Here is a 19,480-nt window from a genome sequence, read left to right as displayed (position 1 = left end):
GTATATGCCAAGTGGTTTCTTGAGTCTCTCCTAATTTTGTCAAAGGCCATCTTGAATGTCACCTCCTCTGTGAGGCCTTCCATGATTTCTCCCAAGGCCGTAACCCAGAAAAAGTTGGTTTATCCTTCCTTCTTCCCCAGCACCTTTTCATTTTAATGTAACATATTATATTAAAGTTCATTATATTTTTATCTCCTCAACTCAATTTTGAGAGGCAATGATTGCTTAGGAGACTGTAAAATAGAACAGTTAAGGGATAGTACTTATTAATAAAAATGAGTTAGAGCAGGGGTTGGCACACCTTTCCTGAGAGGTCCGGATAATAATTATTTTCAGCTTTGCACGCCGTGCGTTCTCTGTCTCAACTACTCAACTCTGCAGAAGCAATCATAGAGACTATGCGAACGAATGGGCATGGCTGGGTTCTAATAAAGCTTTATTTACAAAAACGAGTGGTGGGCCGGATTTGGCCTGTGGGCTATACTAGTATGGCCCTAACCCTGAGTTAGAGCAGCCTGGACAGATGCCCACGATGCATGATTAAGTGTATAAAGCAATTCGTAGAAGACAGAGTATTAATCCCATATAGATAAAATAAAAAAACATTAAAACACATATGTACTCATGTGATATTATATAATACACACTATATTATGTTATTTTACACATAAATATACACATGGCTTGGGAGGATGTTTACTCAATTGTTAGCAGTAGTTTCTTCTAGGCGAGGGGGCATTATGACTGCAGAGGGAAGCAGCTTCTCTTTAGACCTTAGGAACTTGTGGTTTCGCTGGGTGATTGAGGTTTTTAATAAGCCTGAGTTACCTTCTTATTTTAAGAAAGAAAATATTCAGTATGCAGTGAAAAGTAATGAGAGGCTCCAGGTCTTGGCTTAAGGAAACAAAGCACAAGATTCTGGAGCCCGAGAGATGTGAGTACGAGCTCCTGCTCAGCCAACTGCCCGCTGGGGGACGGGAGCAAAGCGCTGGCCTTCAACCTCCATCTCCTCCCCTGTGGACGGGGGTAACACTTCACCCCACGGGCTTGCTGTGAGGACGAGGTGAAACAGTGTTTAGTGAAGGGCTCAGGAGAGTGCCTGTATACAGTAAGTGCTTAATAAATGCTCCCTGTTATGATCATTGCTCGGATTGTTATCTTATTGTCAGCGTGGGCTGGCGTCAACGCCAGGTGGGCAAGGTGCCAGGGGCAGAGGCTGCCGTCCGGCTGCGCTCCCTGTGGGCCCCGTCTCTGCCACCCCTCCCGCCCCCCCCCGCAGACTCCCCCCCACCTGCACATAATGTTGCGCAGCTTCTCCAGGTTGGCGGGCGTGAAGTACCAGTAGTTGCGATGACACCTCTGCACGTCCTTCTCGATGCGGTGCAGGTTCACCGTGTACAGGTCCAGGAGCTCCGGCTGCAGACCCAGGGGATGGGGAGGAAGGAACAGTTACACCCCAACTCCTCCCAGAGGTGGGATTCCAAGGGTTGTCCCTCCTCCCTCTTCGCCCTCTCCTGCTGCCACTGAAAAGCATGTCCTCTCCCTGGCCCGGGTGGGTGTTCGATTTCGTTTCTGTTGTTTCCCCTGAAAGCCTCTTTTCACTTTGTGGGATGGAAGTTCTTTTAGCTTTTCTCCCTTCTATGAAACAGAACAATTCTCTAAGGTGCACAGACAAATGGTCCCCGTTGAGTGGACGAGGGTTATAACCAGCTGGAGGGGCAGCCCACCCTCCCCCACTGAACACCGGACAGGAAGAAGGGAGGAAGCGAGCGGGAGTCCGGTTCCCACCATATGCTGGACTGCTGCCTTGACCCCACCTGATGAAAAGGTCCAATGATATGGCAAGAAAAATACGGAACATTCCAAGGCCAAAATTTAACCCAGAAAGGCAAGAAAATACCAAATCTGGCTTCTGCCTTGAAGGAAGCTTCCAAATTGGCAAAACGTAAGCTTGGGTTGAATGGTTTTGGGGTCTTTCTCCCCTAAGGTAAGGAATCTAATAAGAGACTTTCCTGCATGAAGGTGGGACCCCCTCAAAAGCCCCATCCCTGGTAAGGGAACCCCGGAAGAAAAACTAACATTTGGGGTCTCAAGGACAGCTGCCTGTTTTGAATCAAGGTGTCAGATGAACTGTAAAATAGATCTCTCTGGATAATTAACAGCTTTGAATCAGATTTACAACATACACAGGTGCATAATTCAAAAGCAAAAGTAACCTCCATGTACAGGTGGAGAAAAATCTAAGATGACAGCTATCCATTGGGACCAGTGGACCGGGGAAGGCCACTGGAGAGACTTCGCGAGACATACAAATGAACAGAAAACCTCATGTGTCCGCAGTGTTCCAGGAGAGATTTAGAAAACTGGCAGAGTGCGGAGGCTGGGGGCATGGAGTGATGACCCCTACGTAGCAAACGTAGGAAAAGACAACAGAGATAAGGAAATCAAAATGCATCCGGGGAAAACAAAATTGTTTTTGTAGGAAAGAAAAAGAAATAGCGCTTCCTATGTGGTGTATACATTCTGCTGTTATATGAGTGTGAACAAGAGCCATTTAACTGAAATCATTGTAACTGTAGTGGATGGATGGGGATGGGAAGGTGTCACTTATGGGGCGAGGGTGTGGGTGTGGAATGTCTGGAATTGCAGAAAAAAAGGGGGAAAAAAAGATCAAGAAGTAGCAATACAAGTATGTTATTTACGGACACAGGGGTAAACACCAGATAACTTGGGCAGAGTAAGTAACCACTATGACCTCTGGGGAGGGCTCCACGGGGGCAGGTGGGGAGCACTTCTGATTTCCTATTCAGCCTTGTCTGTTTGACTCTACAAACTACGGGCATGTGTATCTTAGATAGAAATAACAAGTTCTTCAAAGGAAAATGGAAACACAACTCCTGGCTCCGAAAACCTCCCGTTCAGTTGACATCCTTTGGCTTGGACCTTCTGGCAAGAAAGCAAACTTGAGGATTTAAAGGACGTTGGACCTGATCGTACGCCAAGATACTCATCATCAAGGCTGCTATTGACTGAGAGCTCACCGCATGTCAGGCATGGAGGACCGGACTCACTAATTCTGAGAACAGCTCAAGAGAGAAGGTACTCGACTGATAGGGAAACTGAGGCTCAGAGACATGAAGTGGCGTGCCTCAGCTGGGATTGAACCTGGGGTGGTTTGAACAGCAGAGCCTGGTATGATATTGTCCTCCCTCCCAAAGGGGCTTTTCCAGTGCAGCCTCTGTGCCTGGGAAAATGTAACAGAGCAGAGGTCGTGCTGGGAAACTGAGGCTTGTGGGACACGCCCACCCTCCCGCAGCTGTTAGGTGAGAACACGGAGTGGAGGAGAATCCTGGTGACTTACAGAGTAAGTGACGCCGCTGGAGGACACGGGGGATGCCTCGTTGTTGGCAGAAACGGCCATGGCCAGAGAAGCCAGGGCAGGGAAGAGACTTTCCATCTCGGGTTCTTCTGAGAGCTTGTCCTCACTGTCCACCTGGCTGTGCTTCTCCACCTTGCCGCCCCCCCAGCCCTCCATGGCAGCCCCCTCCACGGGCAGGGCCACGTCCATGCTGCCGGTGAGGGACATGAACTCGTCCATGCTCTTGTTGGCGAGGAGGTCGCTCTCCAGGCTGTCCTGCATGGCCAGCTCCTCACGGGGGGCCTCATCCCAGGAGGTGGTGGCCTCACTGCTCTGCCCGTTCTCCACGCTGCTGTCCCCAGGCCGAAGTGCCAGGGGGGCATTCTGTTGGGTGTCCATGACACTGTCTTCTGTGCTCAGGCTGGGCTCCGAGTGCTCCGAGAGGCCCGAGGAGACGTTGTGGGAGGAGGGATGGCCAGAGTCCGGGAAACAGGTGCCATTCACCAGGTTCCCATTAGGGATCTTGGGCTGTTTCTCCTCCAACCTGCCTTCTGCCTCGACTTGCTCCACTTCGTCCACAGACTCAAACACCTGAAGACGAGGTGCACAAAAACAGACAGACAGAGAATGTCCCCTGTGGCCTGGTTCCAGCAGCCGCTTAAATATCCATCAGCAGGGGACTGGTTCAAATATGGAACATGCACGTGGAATACTATACAGTTGGGGAAAAGGATGGGGTGGAACCAGGTATGATACAAGCTCCCGCTGTGAAAAATAAAAAAAGTGACCTATTGCATGGAAATGCATAGAATAATCCAGAAATAAGGAAGCACTGAAATTGCCTGAGGAGAGAGTACTAGGGAATTCAAGTGGCAAGGAGCGTAACTTTCATCACACAAAATGATAGGCACATAGTTTTTAAAGCAAAAAATTGGTTAAAAACAGAAGGAACAGGCTAGAAACAGCATAGTATATCCACGTGCTTGGCTGTTACGGATTAATTTTCAAAAGTACTTTGATAATGTATGAACTACCATGGAAAAGCCTCCAGGATACATCTCAAAGATTGTTCTGTGGTTCTTTGTGTCCTGAGGTCAGATCCTATCAAGGATGTAAGACCATGTTCCAAGGGAACACGAAGTATTTCTTCTCTGTGTGTTTATGTCACCAATCTGATTTGCTGTTAAAATCACGTTTTTGGTTTTTCAAAATTTCTTCTAGATTCAACTGTTTTAAATTATGCAAAAAAAAAAAAAATGTCCCTAACTCCAAAGTTGGAACTAGGAAACAAGGGCTATTCAGGGAAATGTAGCTTCTTTTCCTGAGCCCTCCCTTGACTCCTGCAGGTGACCATTCTGATTCATTTCTGGCTTATTCATCCATTGTTTTTGAAAATAGGTATATTAATATTAATATTCCCTCTTGTTATGCAAGAGGTGACATAGTACACCTATTTTGGGGGCTTTGCTTTTTTATTTAATATCACGTGAGACGAGTTAACATTTCACTGAATAAAATGGAAAGCTGTGGACCAACACACATGATGGCATTTATGTAGAAATTTTCAAAAATTACCAAACATTGCAATATGTCCTCTATATACCGTGTACATATTTCTGTGTACGTACAAGCAATCAGTAGGGTCTGACAGCACACACAGCAAAATGATGCTATTTCTAGGGAGGGCAAGTGGGTATTAGGAATGAGCAAAGCCAAATTTAGCTTTTTCTGCAATACTTTAATTTTTTACAGGGAGAAGAGATTCATATATTACTTGTGTGCCTAAAAACTCCGTTTTTAATGCTAGCATAAAAACCTAAAACAAATAAACCCTAGGTGACCTATAGATGATGGACCTCCCATCCCTTTACTCCAGGTTGGAGGGAGAGGGTGGGTGGGGGAAGGGGAGGATGGGAAGGGGCGGGGCCTCTGGAAGGTCACCTGTGTGCTGCTGCTGGAGTCACTCTGCAGGCAGACATGCTGGGGGCCGGAACCACAGCTCTGGGAGGACTGATAGAAAAAGGGGCCGAGAGAGCAGGGGTGAGACTGTATCCCGGCTTTGGGGCCCTGCTCTCAGCTCAGGCAGGGATTCTGTAAGTGTGGCCTCATCTCTATTCCTGACTTGGGCAGGTCCCTTCAGGGCCTCAGCCTCCTATCTGTACAATGAGAGTGAGGGGGTGGGGGTGGGGGAATCCCTCTGCTCCCTGGAGCCTCAGGGCCACACAGCAGCCAGGGGACCCCAGTTCCCACTCCTGCAACCGCAAAACCCTACCTTTAATTGCCCTGTACTTGAGACTTCCGCCTACTATTTAAGTTCAACTCCCAGTGACTGGTTGGCACTAATGGCCTGATTTTTTTATTCCTCTGTCTACATGCTTTTGCCCTTAGAACTTCTCATTCCTGCCTACTCCGCTGCGAGTCTTGGCCCTGGGACCTGCGGCAGCCCGGGGATGTGAGCAACCTTGCCAGGGCAGACGTTTAACCAGCCCTCGTGTATCTCCACTTTGTCTATGATCTGCGTTCACTATGAGAACATGCCCAGCGCTGCCTGCTGGACGATGGGACATGTGGGGCACATCCCGGTCACCCCAGACATGGCAGAGAGCCCAGCGAAGATCAAGAAATCTTTTAGAGGACCAGGCGCTGACAGCGGGCAAGAGTGAGCCCTGCCAGCCCCGCTCAGAAGTGCTCCGCTGGGGCGCCTGGGTGGCACAGCGGTTAAGCGTCTGCCTTTGGCTTAGGGCGTGATCCCGGCGTTATGGGATCGAGCCCCACATCAGGCTCCTCCGCTATGAGCCTGCTTCTTCCTCTCCCACTCCCCCTGCTGTGTTCCCTCTCTCGCTGGCTGTGTCTTTATCTCTGTCAAATAAATAAATAAAATCTTAAAAAAAAAAAAAAAAAAAAAAAAAGAAGTGCTCCGCTTAGCCAGACCCACGAGGACACATTCAGGGCTCATTGTCAGAAGTCACTGACTTTTGGTGGTCGCTTGCTATGCTGTGCAGCGTGACTGCTGGCAACCCGATGAGTGTGCCTCGCTGGGGAAGAGAATTAACCTTGTTCTCAGCTCCTTCTTTGGGCTGCCGAGCCGGCGCTTCCGTGAGGGCGGAGAGGTGTGATGTGGCCACGGGAGCGTTCCCGACATTCCAGAACGCGGTGCTCAGCGCGCATGTGCCGAATATGTGAAAGTCGAGCGCTGTGCCAGGCGCTTTGTATGCACGATCTCACGTGAGCTGCACACAAACTTCCCCTATGCCAGTGGGTGTTCCCTTTAACAGATGTGGAAATTGAGGCCCGGAAGTAAAGGTGCTTGCTGGAGGCCCCGCAGCCAGAAAATGGTGAGGCTGGATTCCAATGCAGGTCTCTCGAACTCCAAGGTCACCTCCCACCCACATGCTAGGGGTGACAGCTCCAGACAGCCGTCACCGTCCCTACAAGAGCTACGCGGAGCAGATCCCTGCCTTTACCGCCCCTCCCCCACCCCCGTGCTCCCAGATGGGTGCCGCCCATCACCTCGTTGCTGATGGTAGCGTCCCTGTGCCTCATCTGGTGCAGGTGGCCGTCCAGGCTGGCCCCTGACGCATTTGGCCAAGGCAGCCGCGTGGGACTCCCGCTCCCTCTTGCCGCATGATCGCCTCACAGCCCAGCCATTCGGCCATGGTCTGCACATAGCACGCGTGAATCTGCTCGTCCACCTGCCGGGGCAGAGACAAGGTCAGCCCTGGGGAGAGCCAGCCCAAGCCAGACGAGGACGCCAGCTCCGACCTGGGACCCTGAGCCCCAGAGACACCCCAGATGTCATGGACATCCAACGGACACCCACTATGTGCAGGGCACCGGCTGGGCCCTGAGGGTACACAAACGTGCGCGAGGCTGCCTCTTTCTTTCAATGTTCCCTTCCTCCCTCCTCTTCATTCATTCATTCATTCATTCACACATTCAAATATCCGTGGAGCCAGGGAGCATACTAAGCCCAGGGCGTACCGAAGTGAGAGGACTGTTTCTTTCCTTTCTTATTACCTTCTCTCCTTCCTCATTCACTCATTCACCCCTAATTCGGGAGGCACCTACAATGTGCCAGGTACCCACTCCACCACCCGTCCACCCTCCCCCACCCCACACATTTACTGAGGGCCTCCCACGTGCCCTGTGCAGGGCCAGGTGCCGAGGATACAAAGATGAACAAAACTGACCCCTCCCTTTACTTACAGGAGGACTACAGATTTCAAGCATTTCCCTTGTGGCATGTCAGCGGATGGGAGGGTAGCTGGCCTTGTTCCTGATACACGGCCTGGGTAACCGAGGCTCTGAATCAGCCCGGCCTCTGGGCACAAGTCGGGACAGACAGCCTGATCTAAGTAAGGGTGTGGACAGGCATGAAGACAGAAGGCAGGGAGCTTGCTCCGTGTCCAGGTTGGGAGGGGTGGGGAATCCTTTAGCTATTCAGGGCTTCCAGAGAGAGACTCAGGGTCCACCCTGCCCAAGGCCTGTCCTCCCTCCCACGGACTTCCAGAAGATTCATCCCAGCATACCTCCCCATTCCCACTGCCTTTCTAGGCTAGGTTTCCATGACCCTGCACCAGGACGACCCCAGCAGCCTCCTTCCCGGTGCCTGCTTGTCCCAGCCTGGCCCCTCCTATGAGTTTACCCCTCAGCAGCCTCCTCTTTTTTCCTCCCCAGCCCCACCTCTCACTGTCACCCCCACCCTCCTGTCCTTTATGTGCCAGCCACCATGTCCACCATGCCCTTCCCGCCCCTCCCCACACAGATACACACACACACTGCATTATGCACGAGTCTCCCCTTGGGCTTAGCTCTGGCTGGCCCCTGTTCCTAGAGGCCCTGCCTCACCCCCATGGCCTGGAAAGAGAGCAGGTAAGCCTTCTGCCTGGTAGAGGTGCCTCCTATGCGCTCTTACAACCCTGGGTTTGCCTCCATCGGACTCTGCACGACCCCCACTAACCTGGCAAGGACCTCGTCTAACGCACCACTGGGTCCCCGGTCCCAAGCACAGGGCCTGGCACCCCAGAACGCTGTTCCTGTTCACCGGGAGCCGAGCAGGCAAGGGGGTGAGGTGTGGCAGGGGCCTCCCGCTATTTCTGAGACGATTTCAGACAGTTCACTGGCATGGGGTCTTATCATACAGAATCACGGTGTGATTTCTATTTTCAGCTCCCCTTTAACTTTTCAGATTACGGGGAAGGTCAGTCTGGTGCTACAGTGTCTTGAACACCTCCTATCACACTTCAGAAACCCCCTCCTGACAAAGAGAGAGCTGGCCTCAGGCAGGCTACGGCATCTGCGTGGAACTGAATTATGTCCTTTTGTCATATCCTATTTGTTTTTATGGTTTCCTTCTATTACGCCAAGTCATGTCAGTTTTCCATTGATGGCAGGGATACCAAATATCTTTTTAAATAAGCTATATACATAGTGAGTCAACTTACTGACAAATGTATAATAGCACAGGTGGTACTCGGATATGGAATGTTAATACCACCAGGTTTTACGAACTTAGTATGAATAAAAGAATGCAGAATCTCTCGATAATTTTTATATTGACTACAGGCTGAAATGGTAATATACTGGGTATGTTGGGTTAAATAAAATGTATTATTAAAATTACTTTCACCTTGATGAAATGATACAGACCTACCCATATACACACACACTCACACGCGCGTGTGCACACACACGAGCTACTGCAGAAGCTGGTGAAGTCCTAGTGAGGCCTGTAGTCAAGCGAGCACTATGGCGCCCACGCTAACGTCCCGGTTTTGATAATGAGCTACTGTTCTAGGCGATGCTTCCATTGGGTACGGCAGGACCTCTTTGTCACAGTTTTTGCCACTTCTTGTGAACTTATCATTTGTAAAAATATTTATGGGCATCTGTTCCTTTCTACTTTCTGAAACAGGACTACTAAAGCATTAACCGAACACTCAGGATCAACGTAGGTGCCCCGGTGTGCTATCGGCTGGAGACGACTCACAGCAGGGTAGCATTAGACCAATGCAATGGAACGGGAATCCACACTAACGGGCCCAACTGATTGCTGACGGGGGCACAAAAGCAGTTCAGTGCAGGAAGGATGGCCTTTCTGTCGAATGGGGCTGAAGCCGCTGGACGTCAAAGGCAAACAATGAACCCCGACCTCAACCACTCCCTGTATACACAAAGGAACTCAAAATGGATCACACACCTAAACGTAACACGTGCAACTATAAAACTTTGAGAAAAGAAACATAGGAGAAAATCTTCGGAATCTAGGGCTAACTAAGCAAAACGGTCTTAGACTCGACACCAAAAGCTCAATGTACATGAGGAAAAATTGGTAAACTAAACCTCATAAAAAATTTCGACATTTGTTCTGCAAAAGCCCATTAAGAGGATGAAAAGACAAGACACAGACTGGGAGAAAATACTTGCAAACCATTTATCCAACAGAGAAGGAATATCTGGAGTGTATAAAGAACTCCCGAATGCAACAGTAAAAACCCGAACAATTCAGCTAGAGAATGGACAAACGACGTGAGCAGACACCTCACCAAAGATACCCAGATGCCAAGTAAGCGTGTGCAAAGATGTTCACTGTCACTGGCCATTTGGGAAATGCAAATTAAAACCACAATGAAACCTCCTTGACACCTGTCTGAGTGACTAACGTAAAAAACAGCAACGAGACCAAAACTCCAGGGAGGGTGCAGGTGTGGCTCACTCGGATATTGCGGGTGGGAAGAGAACACAGCTCAGCCGCTGCAGAAGCTGGACAGTTTCTTCCAAAACTAAGCATGCATAGTGTGCGTCCCAGCATTGTACCCTTGAGCGTTTAATGATGACTTACACTCCCACGAAAACACGAATGTTCACTGCAGCTTTCTTTGTAATAGCCCAAACCAGGACAAAACCCACCTATCCGCCAACAGATGGATAGTCAAACTGTGATTCACCCAGGCCGTGGAACACCATGGAACTCTTGGCCATAGAAAGGACAGACTGCCAGGGGATTACGCTGAGTGAAAAGGTCAATCCCAAAAGGTTAGATACGACATGATCCCATTTCTACAACATCGTCCAAATGACAAAATTGCAGGAAGGAGGAACAGACTGGTGGTTGCCAAGTGTTAGGCCGGGAGGTGGGGCTCAAAAAGGGTAACACGAGGACCCTGGTAGCACCGGAAGTGTTCAGTATGTTGACTGGGGTGGTGATACACACACACACACACACACACACACACGTCAATGCCCTGGTTGTGATACTGTATTATAGTTTTGTAAGATGCTACCATTGGGAGAAATTGGATAAAGGATACGCGAGACCCTTCTGCATTAATTCTTGTAACTATGTGAATCTATAATTATCTCCCAAAATAAAATTTTAAGCAATGGCATCTGTGGCTTGCATTGTATTTCTACCGGACAGCTCCGCCCTGGGGTTTCCTGGCTCCCCCACGTTCCCCTGCCCCATCTTGGTCCAGCATGAAACCAGAGCACCCCCAGCCCCACCTTTTGTTGCCAAAGACCCTACTGCCCATCAGGGGCAACCAACCTCCTTCCTTTCTGCCTCTGTCATCCCGAACTGGTAGTGGCCCAGGAGGAAGGGCCACACGGCCTTGCGGATCTCTGGCTGGATGCCGCCATAGGAGATGAGATGTAGCAGCTCCCGTTCCTCGTAGCTCTGTGGTAGGTGGCAGGAAGTAAAGGGTTGGTCAACAGAAAACCAGAAGGAGGGCTCCGTGACCTGGCAGCCCTACTTCTCAGACCTGGCCTTTAGAGATCATGCTGTGAATAAGCAAAGCTGTGTGTACCGGGACAGCCATCCTGGCATCATATGGGAAAACCCCAACTGCCCGCTGACGGAGGAACAACGCATCCCTACATGGGAACACCACGTAGAAAGGGCAGGAGGAGAAAGGGCAGGACGCGCATCCGTGAGAACTTACACAAAAAGATGTTCAAAGTGTATTATTAGGTGGAAAAAAATCCCAAGAGGCGGAACATATCTAGTGTGAACCCATTTTTTTGCAAAAAATCCCAATAGGTCAGTATAGAATGAACGAACATTTCTACTGAATTTTTAGTCGATGTTGTGCATTGTGTCGATATGGCAGCATGAGCTCAAAGTTATTAACCTTGATTCAGCTCAAAGAAAATTGCTTAAAAGCAAATCAATCCCAAATGAACATTTCCAGCTGGTTCTTCATGCACTATGACTCCTGTGCACACTAAGACGACTTTAACAACTGTTTGCTGTATTGTCCAATAGATTTACTCTCTTTTCAAAAATTCACTTTCAGGCAAAGACTTTGCAGTTATAATTAGTCATGCTGGGCACCCAGCAGGCCCAATCTGTTCATGTTTGTGTGTGTGTGTGTGTATGGAAAGTACCAATGACTACTAGAAAGCTACTCTGAAGAGTAGTAGGGTTCTGTTTCCTCCTATCTCTTTACATTCCAAAATTACAAGCATATGTGACATTTTTTAAAAGTAAGCTCAATGCCCAGCATGGGGCTCAAACTCACAACCCTGAGATCAAGAGTCACATGCTCTACTGACTGAGCCAGCCAGGCATCCCACTGATTTTACATCTTAATGCACGTCTTAGATGTACCCAACCACAATGGCAAAACCAGCCATTCTTTTGTCTTTGTTGGAAATTTTAACTTGTATTCTGCAGACAGCCTTGTCAAAGCTGCTTAAAATCCAAGAACTATTTGTGTCCGAGGCTGTAAACGCTTCATTAAAAAGCCACCTGCTTGGGTCCTGGAGCCCACAGCTGGACTCCATTTCCCAGCCTCCCTTGCAGTTAGGTGTGGCCACGTGATGAGGCGCTGGCCAATATAGCAGGATGTGCTATAAGCCATTTCCAGGCCAGGGCTTTAAAGGAGCAGGTGTACTCCCTTCAGACTCTGCATCCCCCCATTAACCCTGGAGGATGGTGGGGCCATGAGAATGAAAGGCCCCTGAACCTCTGGAGGGAGGACAAATGCCCACTCGCCAGGAATGCCCACCTAGGACTCCTCACGGAGCAAGAAACATACCCCATGATGTCAAGCAACTGAAAAAGTGGGGACATTTGTTATACTGCAGCTCAGTCCACCCTAATACAACAATGCAACCAAGAAGGGTAAAAATACGGCCCATTTGTGAAAGGACTGCAAAAGTGTTAGACGAAAAATTTTCATTTTTGACTAATTTATTTGTTCAACCAACTTGTCCTTAGACTAGTACCTTCCAAACTGGGGGGATCACTGAAGCGTTTGGGGAACTTCCAAAAAATATAAATTCTTGGGCTCCACTCCCAGAGATGCTAAATCAGTAACACTGGAGTGGAGCCCAGAAGTCTATATCTTTCGAATTCCTCAGGAAATGTGCACTCTCCCAGGCCCCCGGGGATTATGAACACTGTGACTTTTTTGAGAAAGTAAGCTGGCATATCTATTTAAATTTTAAATGCATATCAATCAATTTCTAGGAATCTACCCCTGAAATAAAAGCACTAGGCAGAATGGTATGTGCTTATAAAGATGTTGACTGGAGCACTGTTTGAAATAGTTTTTAAAAAGAGAAAGAGCCCCGTTGTCTATCATTAGGGGAAGATTTGAATAAATTATGGGCTACTCATCTGTGAGGTGTTAAGGTGCTAGCATTTAGGACTTCACCTACAGATCTGAAAGACGTCTTTTTTTTTTTTTTAAAGATTTTATTTATTCGACAGAGAGAGAGACAGCCAGCGAGAGAGGGAACACAAGCAGGGGGAGTGGGAGAGGAAGAAGCAGGCTCATAGCGGAGAAGCCCGATGTGGGGCTCGATCCCATAACGCCGGGATCACGCCCTGAGCCGAAGGCAGACGCTTAACCGCTGTGCCACCCAGGCGCCCCTGAAAGACGTCTTTGATATAAACTGAAATTGTTGCTTAAAATACAAATATAACATCACCTCATTTTAAAAAAATAAGAATTACAGACATATCTACATATCTATGAATGTATAAGCACCGGAAATATACATTAGGGTCTCTACATAACTGACACTATTCATTAACTCAGGCGATCAGAACGAACGCGTTGTGGCAGAAAGAAGGTAACTAAACAATTTTCGTTTTATACACCTGCATTCTTCCTTGTTTGAGTCATCCCAGTAAGTAGGCATTCCTCCTGTTGTTTAGAAAAACAGCTAATTTTGGCCAAAAAAAAAAAATGTCAAATAACCCTTCTGTTTGTCCAGGTTTGGGAACCAGTTTGTTTCTCCCAGAGTCCCCCGGCATTCCCAAATCAATACACAGGATAGCACCTTTCCCCAGCGTGGCGAAGCCAGGCCCTCCCCAGGGCCCGGGTGGGAAGGCACCCGGCGGACTGAGCCACCGCGTTCATCCCGCGTGGAGAAATCAGGTCTCTCTTCTGAAAGCCTGCTGCTGGCGGCAGTGAGACTAGTGTCTATCGAAATGGATTCTGCCTTCCACACCAGCCATGGAGGTACTTTTCCAACAAAGGTCCCTGTGGCCCCACACATTTGAAGGATTGTTCCATATGCTCCCCTCCACCCCACCCACCCCCAGTTTCCTGAGACCGGCAAGCGTATCAGCCTAGCCAAGGTTCTAGGAAGTGCTGCAGGGTACAGAAAAGTTGACTCATCTTGTTTCCCAAACTCTCCGACCGTGAAGCTTTTTTCAACCGTAAACACCTTCCTTGTGGGGACATTTGCCTTCTGATAAGAAAATCTTAGAAATCTGTCTCCGGGTGAAATATCTAATGGGAGGATTCTCCGGCCCTGAGGCAGAGGGGCACGTGGCGGGCTTTCCTCTGCCCAGCTGCCTCCTCTGACTTCGCTACCTCCGTCACTCTAAGTAGTTCAACTGTGCTGTAAGTTCCTTCCTGCTGGGGACTTAAAGCACTTCTTGCACCACTGAGCATACAGCTGGTGCTTAATAAATGCTTGGTGATGGATTCATTCTTACTCCTTCTAGATGAGAATATGTACTTTCCATCCTCCTTGATCCTCACCCTTACAGGCAGAAGTGGGCTGTGGGTCTTGGAACTCTCAAGAAGGGAACGGCCTTTGTGTTGGGTATGCAGAACCCAAAGGTGTCATAACAGCCTCAAGTCCTCACAAGCAGGTGGGTCTACTGCTCAGATAACCAGACGGTCCCCCCACAGGCTCTGTCTGCCCCACTGCAGACCGAGCCAGGCCAAGCTTTACTGTGCTGTCCTGAAGGTACTGCTCCCAGATCCTGGCCGTCAGCCCGTGCCCAGCATCACAGGGCGAGTCTGGAGACACGATCATGTGATTGACCAGGGCTGACAGGTGGGTCCTCACGGTGGACAGGTGTCTGCAGTAGGCAAGCCCTGGAGAGGGAGGGAGGGAAAGGGCCATCATCCATCACCCAACCCACCTTGCCTTGTCTCATGGATCTCACCCGCAATCCCAGTGAACCCTCATGACCTAGAAAGTCCCACCATCCCTTTCTTCCAGGCGAGGAAGGGGCTCTGAGGGGCAAAATCCCTTGCTGGCCTGACTGCTTAATAGTTGGGTGAGCCTGGAGACGTCCGATCACCTTTCTTAGCCTGGGCCAGGGTGACATTATTTCTGCCAGAAGCCAAGGTATTTAATCCATGGGCAGAGGCCGGGAAGGGGCGGCAGGAAGGAGGTGGTAAGTGACCCCACAGGCTCGCTGTGCCTCTGGGTGCCTCCAATCTGTCCCAAGGGAGGAGAATGGCAGAGGTGGACGAATCTTGTGCAAAGTGCAGCTGGATAAAGAAGGCCCTGGGAGATGTACCTAGTTTGCTTTCAGAGATGGCTCTGCACTCTTAAAGAGTTTCCCACTAACCTGCTGCCCCTTACTTGCTCTGCCCTGGGCACCTGGAGGGCACAGTGCCTGGTACACAAGAGGCAATCAGCAAATGCCAGAGTGTGTTTGCTCTGCCTGTGCCCCCGCCCTCTGACTCTCCCTTATCAAGGCCCAGAGAGGACCCTTCTGGGGCCTGAGGACAGGCCCCTACCAGCAATGAGGAGGAGGAGGGGGAGGGGAAAGGAGGAGGGGGAGGAGGAGGGAGTGACTAACACTTACACAAGCACGCACTACGTGCCAGGGAGCTGCCTGTAGCTCACATACTTAACTCACTAAATTCTCATACAACCATATGAAACAGGTACTCCTATCTTCTCCACATTATAGACGGGGAAACCGAGGCACAGACTGCTTCTGTCTCCTGCCCAGGTCACACTGCTAGGAAGTGCAGAGTTGGGATTTGATCACAAGCTGCACAGCACCAGAACCTGGGCTCTTAACCACCACCAGGGACAAGCCACTGAATGCGATAACATTGTTTGAGATCCCTCTTGACCCCCAACCCTTCCTCCAGGAAGCTCTTCCATTTGGGTCCCCTAAATACTCGTCCAGGGCCTGCTCCACGCCAGGCCCTGCATTAGGCACTGGGGATGGGTGATAACAGAACAGGCAAAAATCCTTGCTCTTGGGAGCTCACGCTCTCCCTGCCCCTCCAGGCGCTCGGGCACACGGCTGGTCCTGCTATTCCCCAGGCCTACGCAGGATATATTAACACTTTTCTAGAATCCCTGATAATACACACGATTTATCTCCCTCATCTAGGCTGGGAGGCTGGGAAAATAAAACGTGCTAAGAATCAACACAGCAGAGTGAAGGAAAACAAACAAAACAGCCTTTGAGGTCAGGCAGGCCTAGGTTTGAGTCCCAGCTCTGTCCTGCATTAGCGGTGTGACCTTGGACAAGTCACTCTGCCTCCTTGTGCCTTAGCTTCCTCATATGCTAACTGGAAATAATCAGAATACCTGTATCTAAGCTTTAATTTTTAACTTCTCCTTACTCTTCTGCTTCTGCCCACAGGTGAGGGGAACGGACTTTCGCTGAGCACCCATGACATGGAATGCTGGGTGCTAGGGGCTTTATACAGGCTTCTCTTTTAATTCTGAGAACAAACCCTCTAAGGCAGGCACTGGGGATGCAATGGTGACCAACCAAACCCCTGCCACGAGGAGCCCCATCGTTGGCTGCCCTCTCTAAGAGCTAGAGATAAAACTTATGCCCAGTCCCTGGTGGAGGGAGTTCAGGCTCCGAGAAGTCTGCGTAACTTCACTAAAACTAGACACATCCGGGAACTAGGGGAGCCGAGGTTCACGTGCCAGAGCCGGGCTCCTTCCCCCAATACTGATGCCATACAACAGGCATTCGATCAACGTGCCCGTAGACCACAGTGGCAAATAAGGCCAGTACGCACATCCATAGAAGGCTCTGGAAAGGATCTGGTACTTCATGTTGTCACAGAGGAGCTTCAGCGGTGCCCTGCAGGGGGAGGAAGAGGGGACACTTAGAAAAGACCACACAGAGCCCACGTTTCCTGGAGGAGTGGAGCCCGTTACCCGGAGGGGGCAGATTAAAACCAACCAGCCGAGGGGACTCTGGGGGAACTACTGTTTCTACCCATTCGTCCACTTCTCCTATCAGCTCTGGGGTCACTTTCTCCCCAACTCTCTGTGGTTTGCATGGGGCTGATTCGACCCCGTGCAGGATTCAGGCTGGAGGCACAGGCATTGGGTAAGACGTGGTCATGTGATCCGACCTGAGCCAATGAGAACGAGCCCTGGGACTTTCATTGGAACTACAGGGAGATACACACTCTTTTCTCTGCTCAAGTTTCTAAGCCAGGGGGTGTAGGGCAGTGGCTGCTGGGATCCATTTCTGCCGCTGCATAGGAAGGGCCTGCCTGAGAATGAAACCATCACGGAGGCAGCCAGAGGCAAGAGGTGAAGAAACAGAGACATTTGTGTTCTGAGCATCTGGAACCAACCATGCCTGAAGTCACTGCACCTCTAGACTCCTCAGTTCTGCTGAGATTTTCTTCTGTATTTGAACCAGTCTGCAGTGGGTTTCTGTCACTTGTAGAAAGAGTTCGGACTTCTGAAGTGACCCAGCTAAACCAAACTGAGCCGAACTGGGACTCAGAGTCTGGCTGTTGCAAAGGAGGTGACACCTCGGAGCTTCTCCTTGCATGGGAATTTGGGGGGGGGGCTGTTTTGGCTGAAAGAGGAGAGGGGAGTAAGGCCCTAGCACTGTTGGGGAAATCAAGGACTGCTGATGGGACTGCATCCTCACAGAGAACAGAGTGGAGGAATATCTGCATCTTTTTTTCTCAGGACATCCTGGGGACACTCAGGAAAACTCAACAAGACAGGAACAGGGGCATGGCTAAGGTGTTCCAGTTACACACATGGAGGCATTAAACATGAAAATCACCCTTGTCATGCCCTCAAGTTGGTGGGGCTCAGGCTTGCTCAGTTTACCTAAGAAGAGCACCACACGGACAGCTGTCCCACAGGGGACTTGGCTTGTGAAAGGTGATGAACTCCCCGTCACTCCAGGTGTGGAAGCAGATGCCACGAGAGGGGATACTAGGTTACAACAGCATTTTTCAATGGCCTCTGGACCACAGCCCAAGAATCACTTGGGATTTCTCCAATATGCGGATTCCTGGGCCCCGCACAGACCTACTCAATCGGGGCCCCTAAGGAAGTTGTCTGGGAACCAGTGTCACCTCCCGCTGGTGATTCTGATGCACACAAACGTGGGAGACTCTCTGATTACAGGAAAGCTTCTCAAACTGAAAAGTGCACACACGATCTTAGGATCGGTGAAATGCAGATTCTGCTTCAGTAGGTCTGGCAAGACGGACTGAGATCTGCCCCAGGATGCTGCTGCAGGTCTGTGGACCACGTGCTGAAACCAGGCCCTGGATGACTGCAAGAGTGTGATGCCAGCTCCCACCCCTTAAGCTCCTATGGCTGAAGACGGGACCACCCATGGGGCCAGGGGCCTGGCATGGAAAAAGGCATTCCACTCTCCCCAGCCAGGCCAGGCGGGTTTGGTGGGAAACAAGACCAGTCTCATTATTGCACTGAGCAGCCCTGAAGACACACGAGATCTGTGGGCCAGGAGATAGATGATCTGGGGGGGTCTAACTTTATCCAATAAAATAAGAAGCGTCACTTAATTGAACATTTCCAGGGGCTGGGTACCACGTGCTGGCCACGTTAGACTCTTCTCTCTTATTACAACAGCTATGCAAAGCAAGCATTCGTATCCCCATTCGGCGGAGGAGCAAATGGAGGCACATGTGGTTGGCAGCGAGTAGTATTGCTAGTTTCCGCCTTCCAAGAGCATGATAGGGCTGCGCTTCCTGGCCTGTTGTGGATGGGGTCAATGAGGCGTGAGCAGAAAGAGTATGTGCTGCTCTCAGGGTGGAGCATTTCATTGTCCTTCAGGAGCCCCAGACCTACCTTTCCCTCTGTCACTGCGACTGGGAATATTCCAGAAGGTGTCATTCCATCAGCCAGGCCCTTTAATGTGGTGCAAGCAGAGCCCCCAGCTGACCCACGAGAGACACACAGTACGCATGATAAATCAACCTCTGTTGTACTAAGCCATTGAGATTCCAGGACTGTTTGTTACTGCAACATAACCTTGGTTATCCTGACTGATACGTGTAAGGAAGCTAGGACTTCATGAGGCTAGGATTTAACCCAGACCCCGATGATCTCATAGCTTATGTTCCTCCTCTGAATTCAGTGCTGGGCAAGACATGGGTATCTACAAATCTTTGGCAAATCCTTCCACACCCTCCACCCGCAGATTAAGCCCCTCATACCTCTCATGGTTGCAGCCATTGGACGAGCCACCATCGGCCAGGCCACTCTGTGAACAGGGTGAGCAGGAGGATTTCTGGGGGCTGGGTTGCCAAAGGGGCGGTAGGTTGCTCACGGAGACATCCATCAGGTCCTGGGGGACTGTGGTGGACAGGAGGGTCGGAGCAAGAGCCCCGGTTAAGCCTATGTGGGTCACAGAAAGCTCATCCCAAAGCAACCAGCTTGCCCCTAGGCCAGCACAGGGACAGGGAAAGACCCTGAATGTGACAGTCAGAGACAGCGACCCCAATCATTATCTGACCCAGACCTGTGAGCCCACCTGATCCAGGGAAAACCACCACCAAGATTTGGGGCCCTCAGCAGACAGGCAGAGCTGATGAGAGCTGAAGAGAGAGGAAGAAGTGGGGCATGGGGGGAAGAGAGACAGACAAGAGGGACAGACCCAGT

The 19,480-nt window shown here is 50.2% G+C and overlaps 1 protein-coding gene across 1 annotated transcript in view; it reads right to left on the bottom strand.

The window, feature by feature from the left end:
* SGSM1 (small G protein signaling modulator 1) overlaps window positions 1-19,480 on the bottom strand; it is a 63,923-nt gene that overhangs the window by 12,648 nt on the left and 31,795 nt on the right. Inside the window, 10 exon segments of the mRNA XM_057306096.1 lie at window positions 1,292-1,416; window positions 3,362-3,949; window positions 5,300-5,368; window positions 6,869-6,935; window positions 6,937-6,974; window positions 6,976-7,050; window positions 10,905-11,033; window positions 14,555-14,700; window positions 16,612-16,676; window positions 19,036-19,174. Coding sequence (XP_057162079.1) covers window positions 1,292-1,416; window positions 3,362-3,949; window positions 5,300-5,368; window positions 6,869-6,935; window positions 6,937-6,974; window positions 6,976-7,050; window positions 10,905-11,033; window positions 14,555-14,700; window positions 16,612-16,676; window positions 19,036-19,174 — 1,441 coding nt within the window.

This window comes from Ursus arctos, unplaced genomic scaffold (assembly GCF_023065955.2).
Source record: "Ursus arctos isolate Adak ecotype North America unplaced genomic scaffold, UrsArc2.0 scaffold_34, whole genome shotgun sequence".
Classification (NCBI taxonomy): Eukaryota; Metazoa; Chordata; class Mammalia; order Carnivora; family Ursidae; genus Ursus; species Ursus arctos.
The sequence above is the reverse complement of the archived record's forward strand: the minus strand, read 5'-3'. Positions and strand labels throughout refer to the sequence as shown.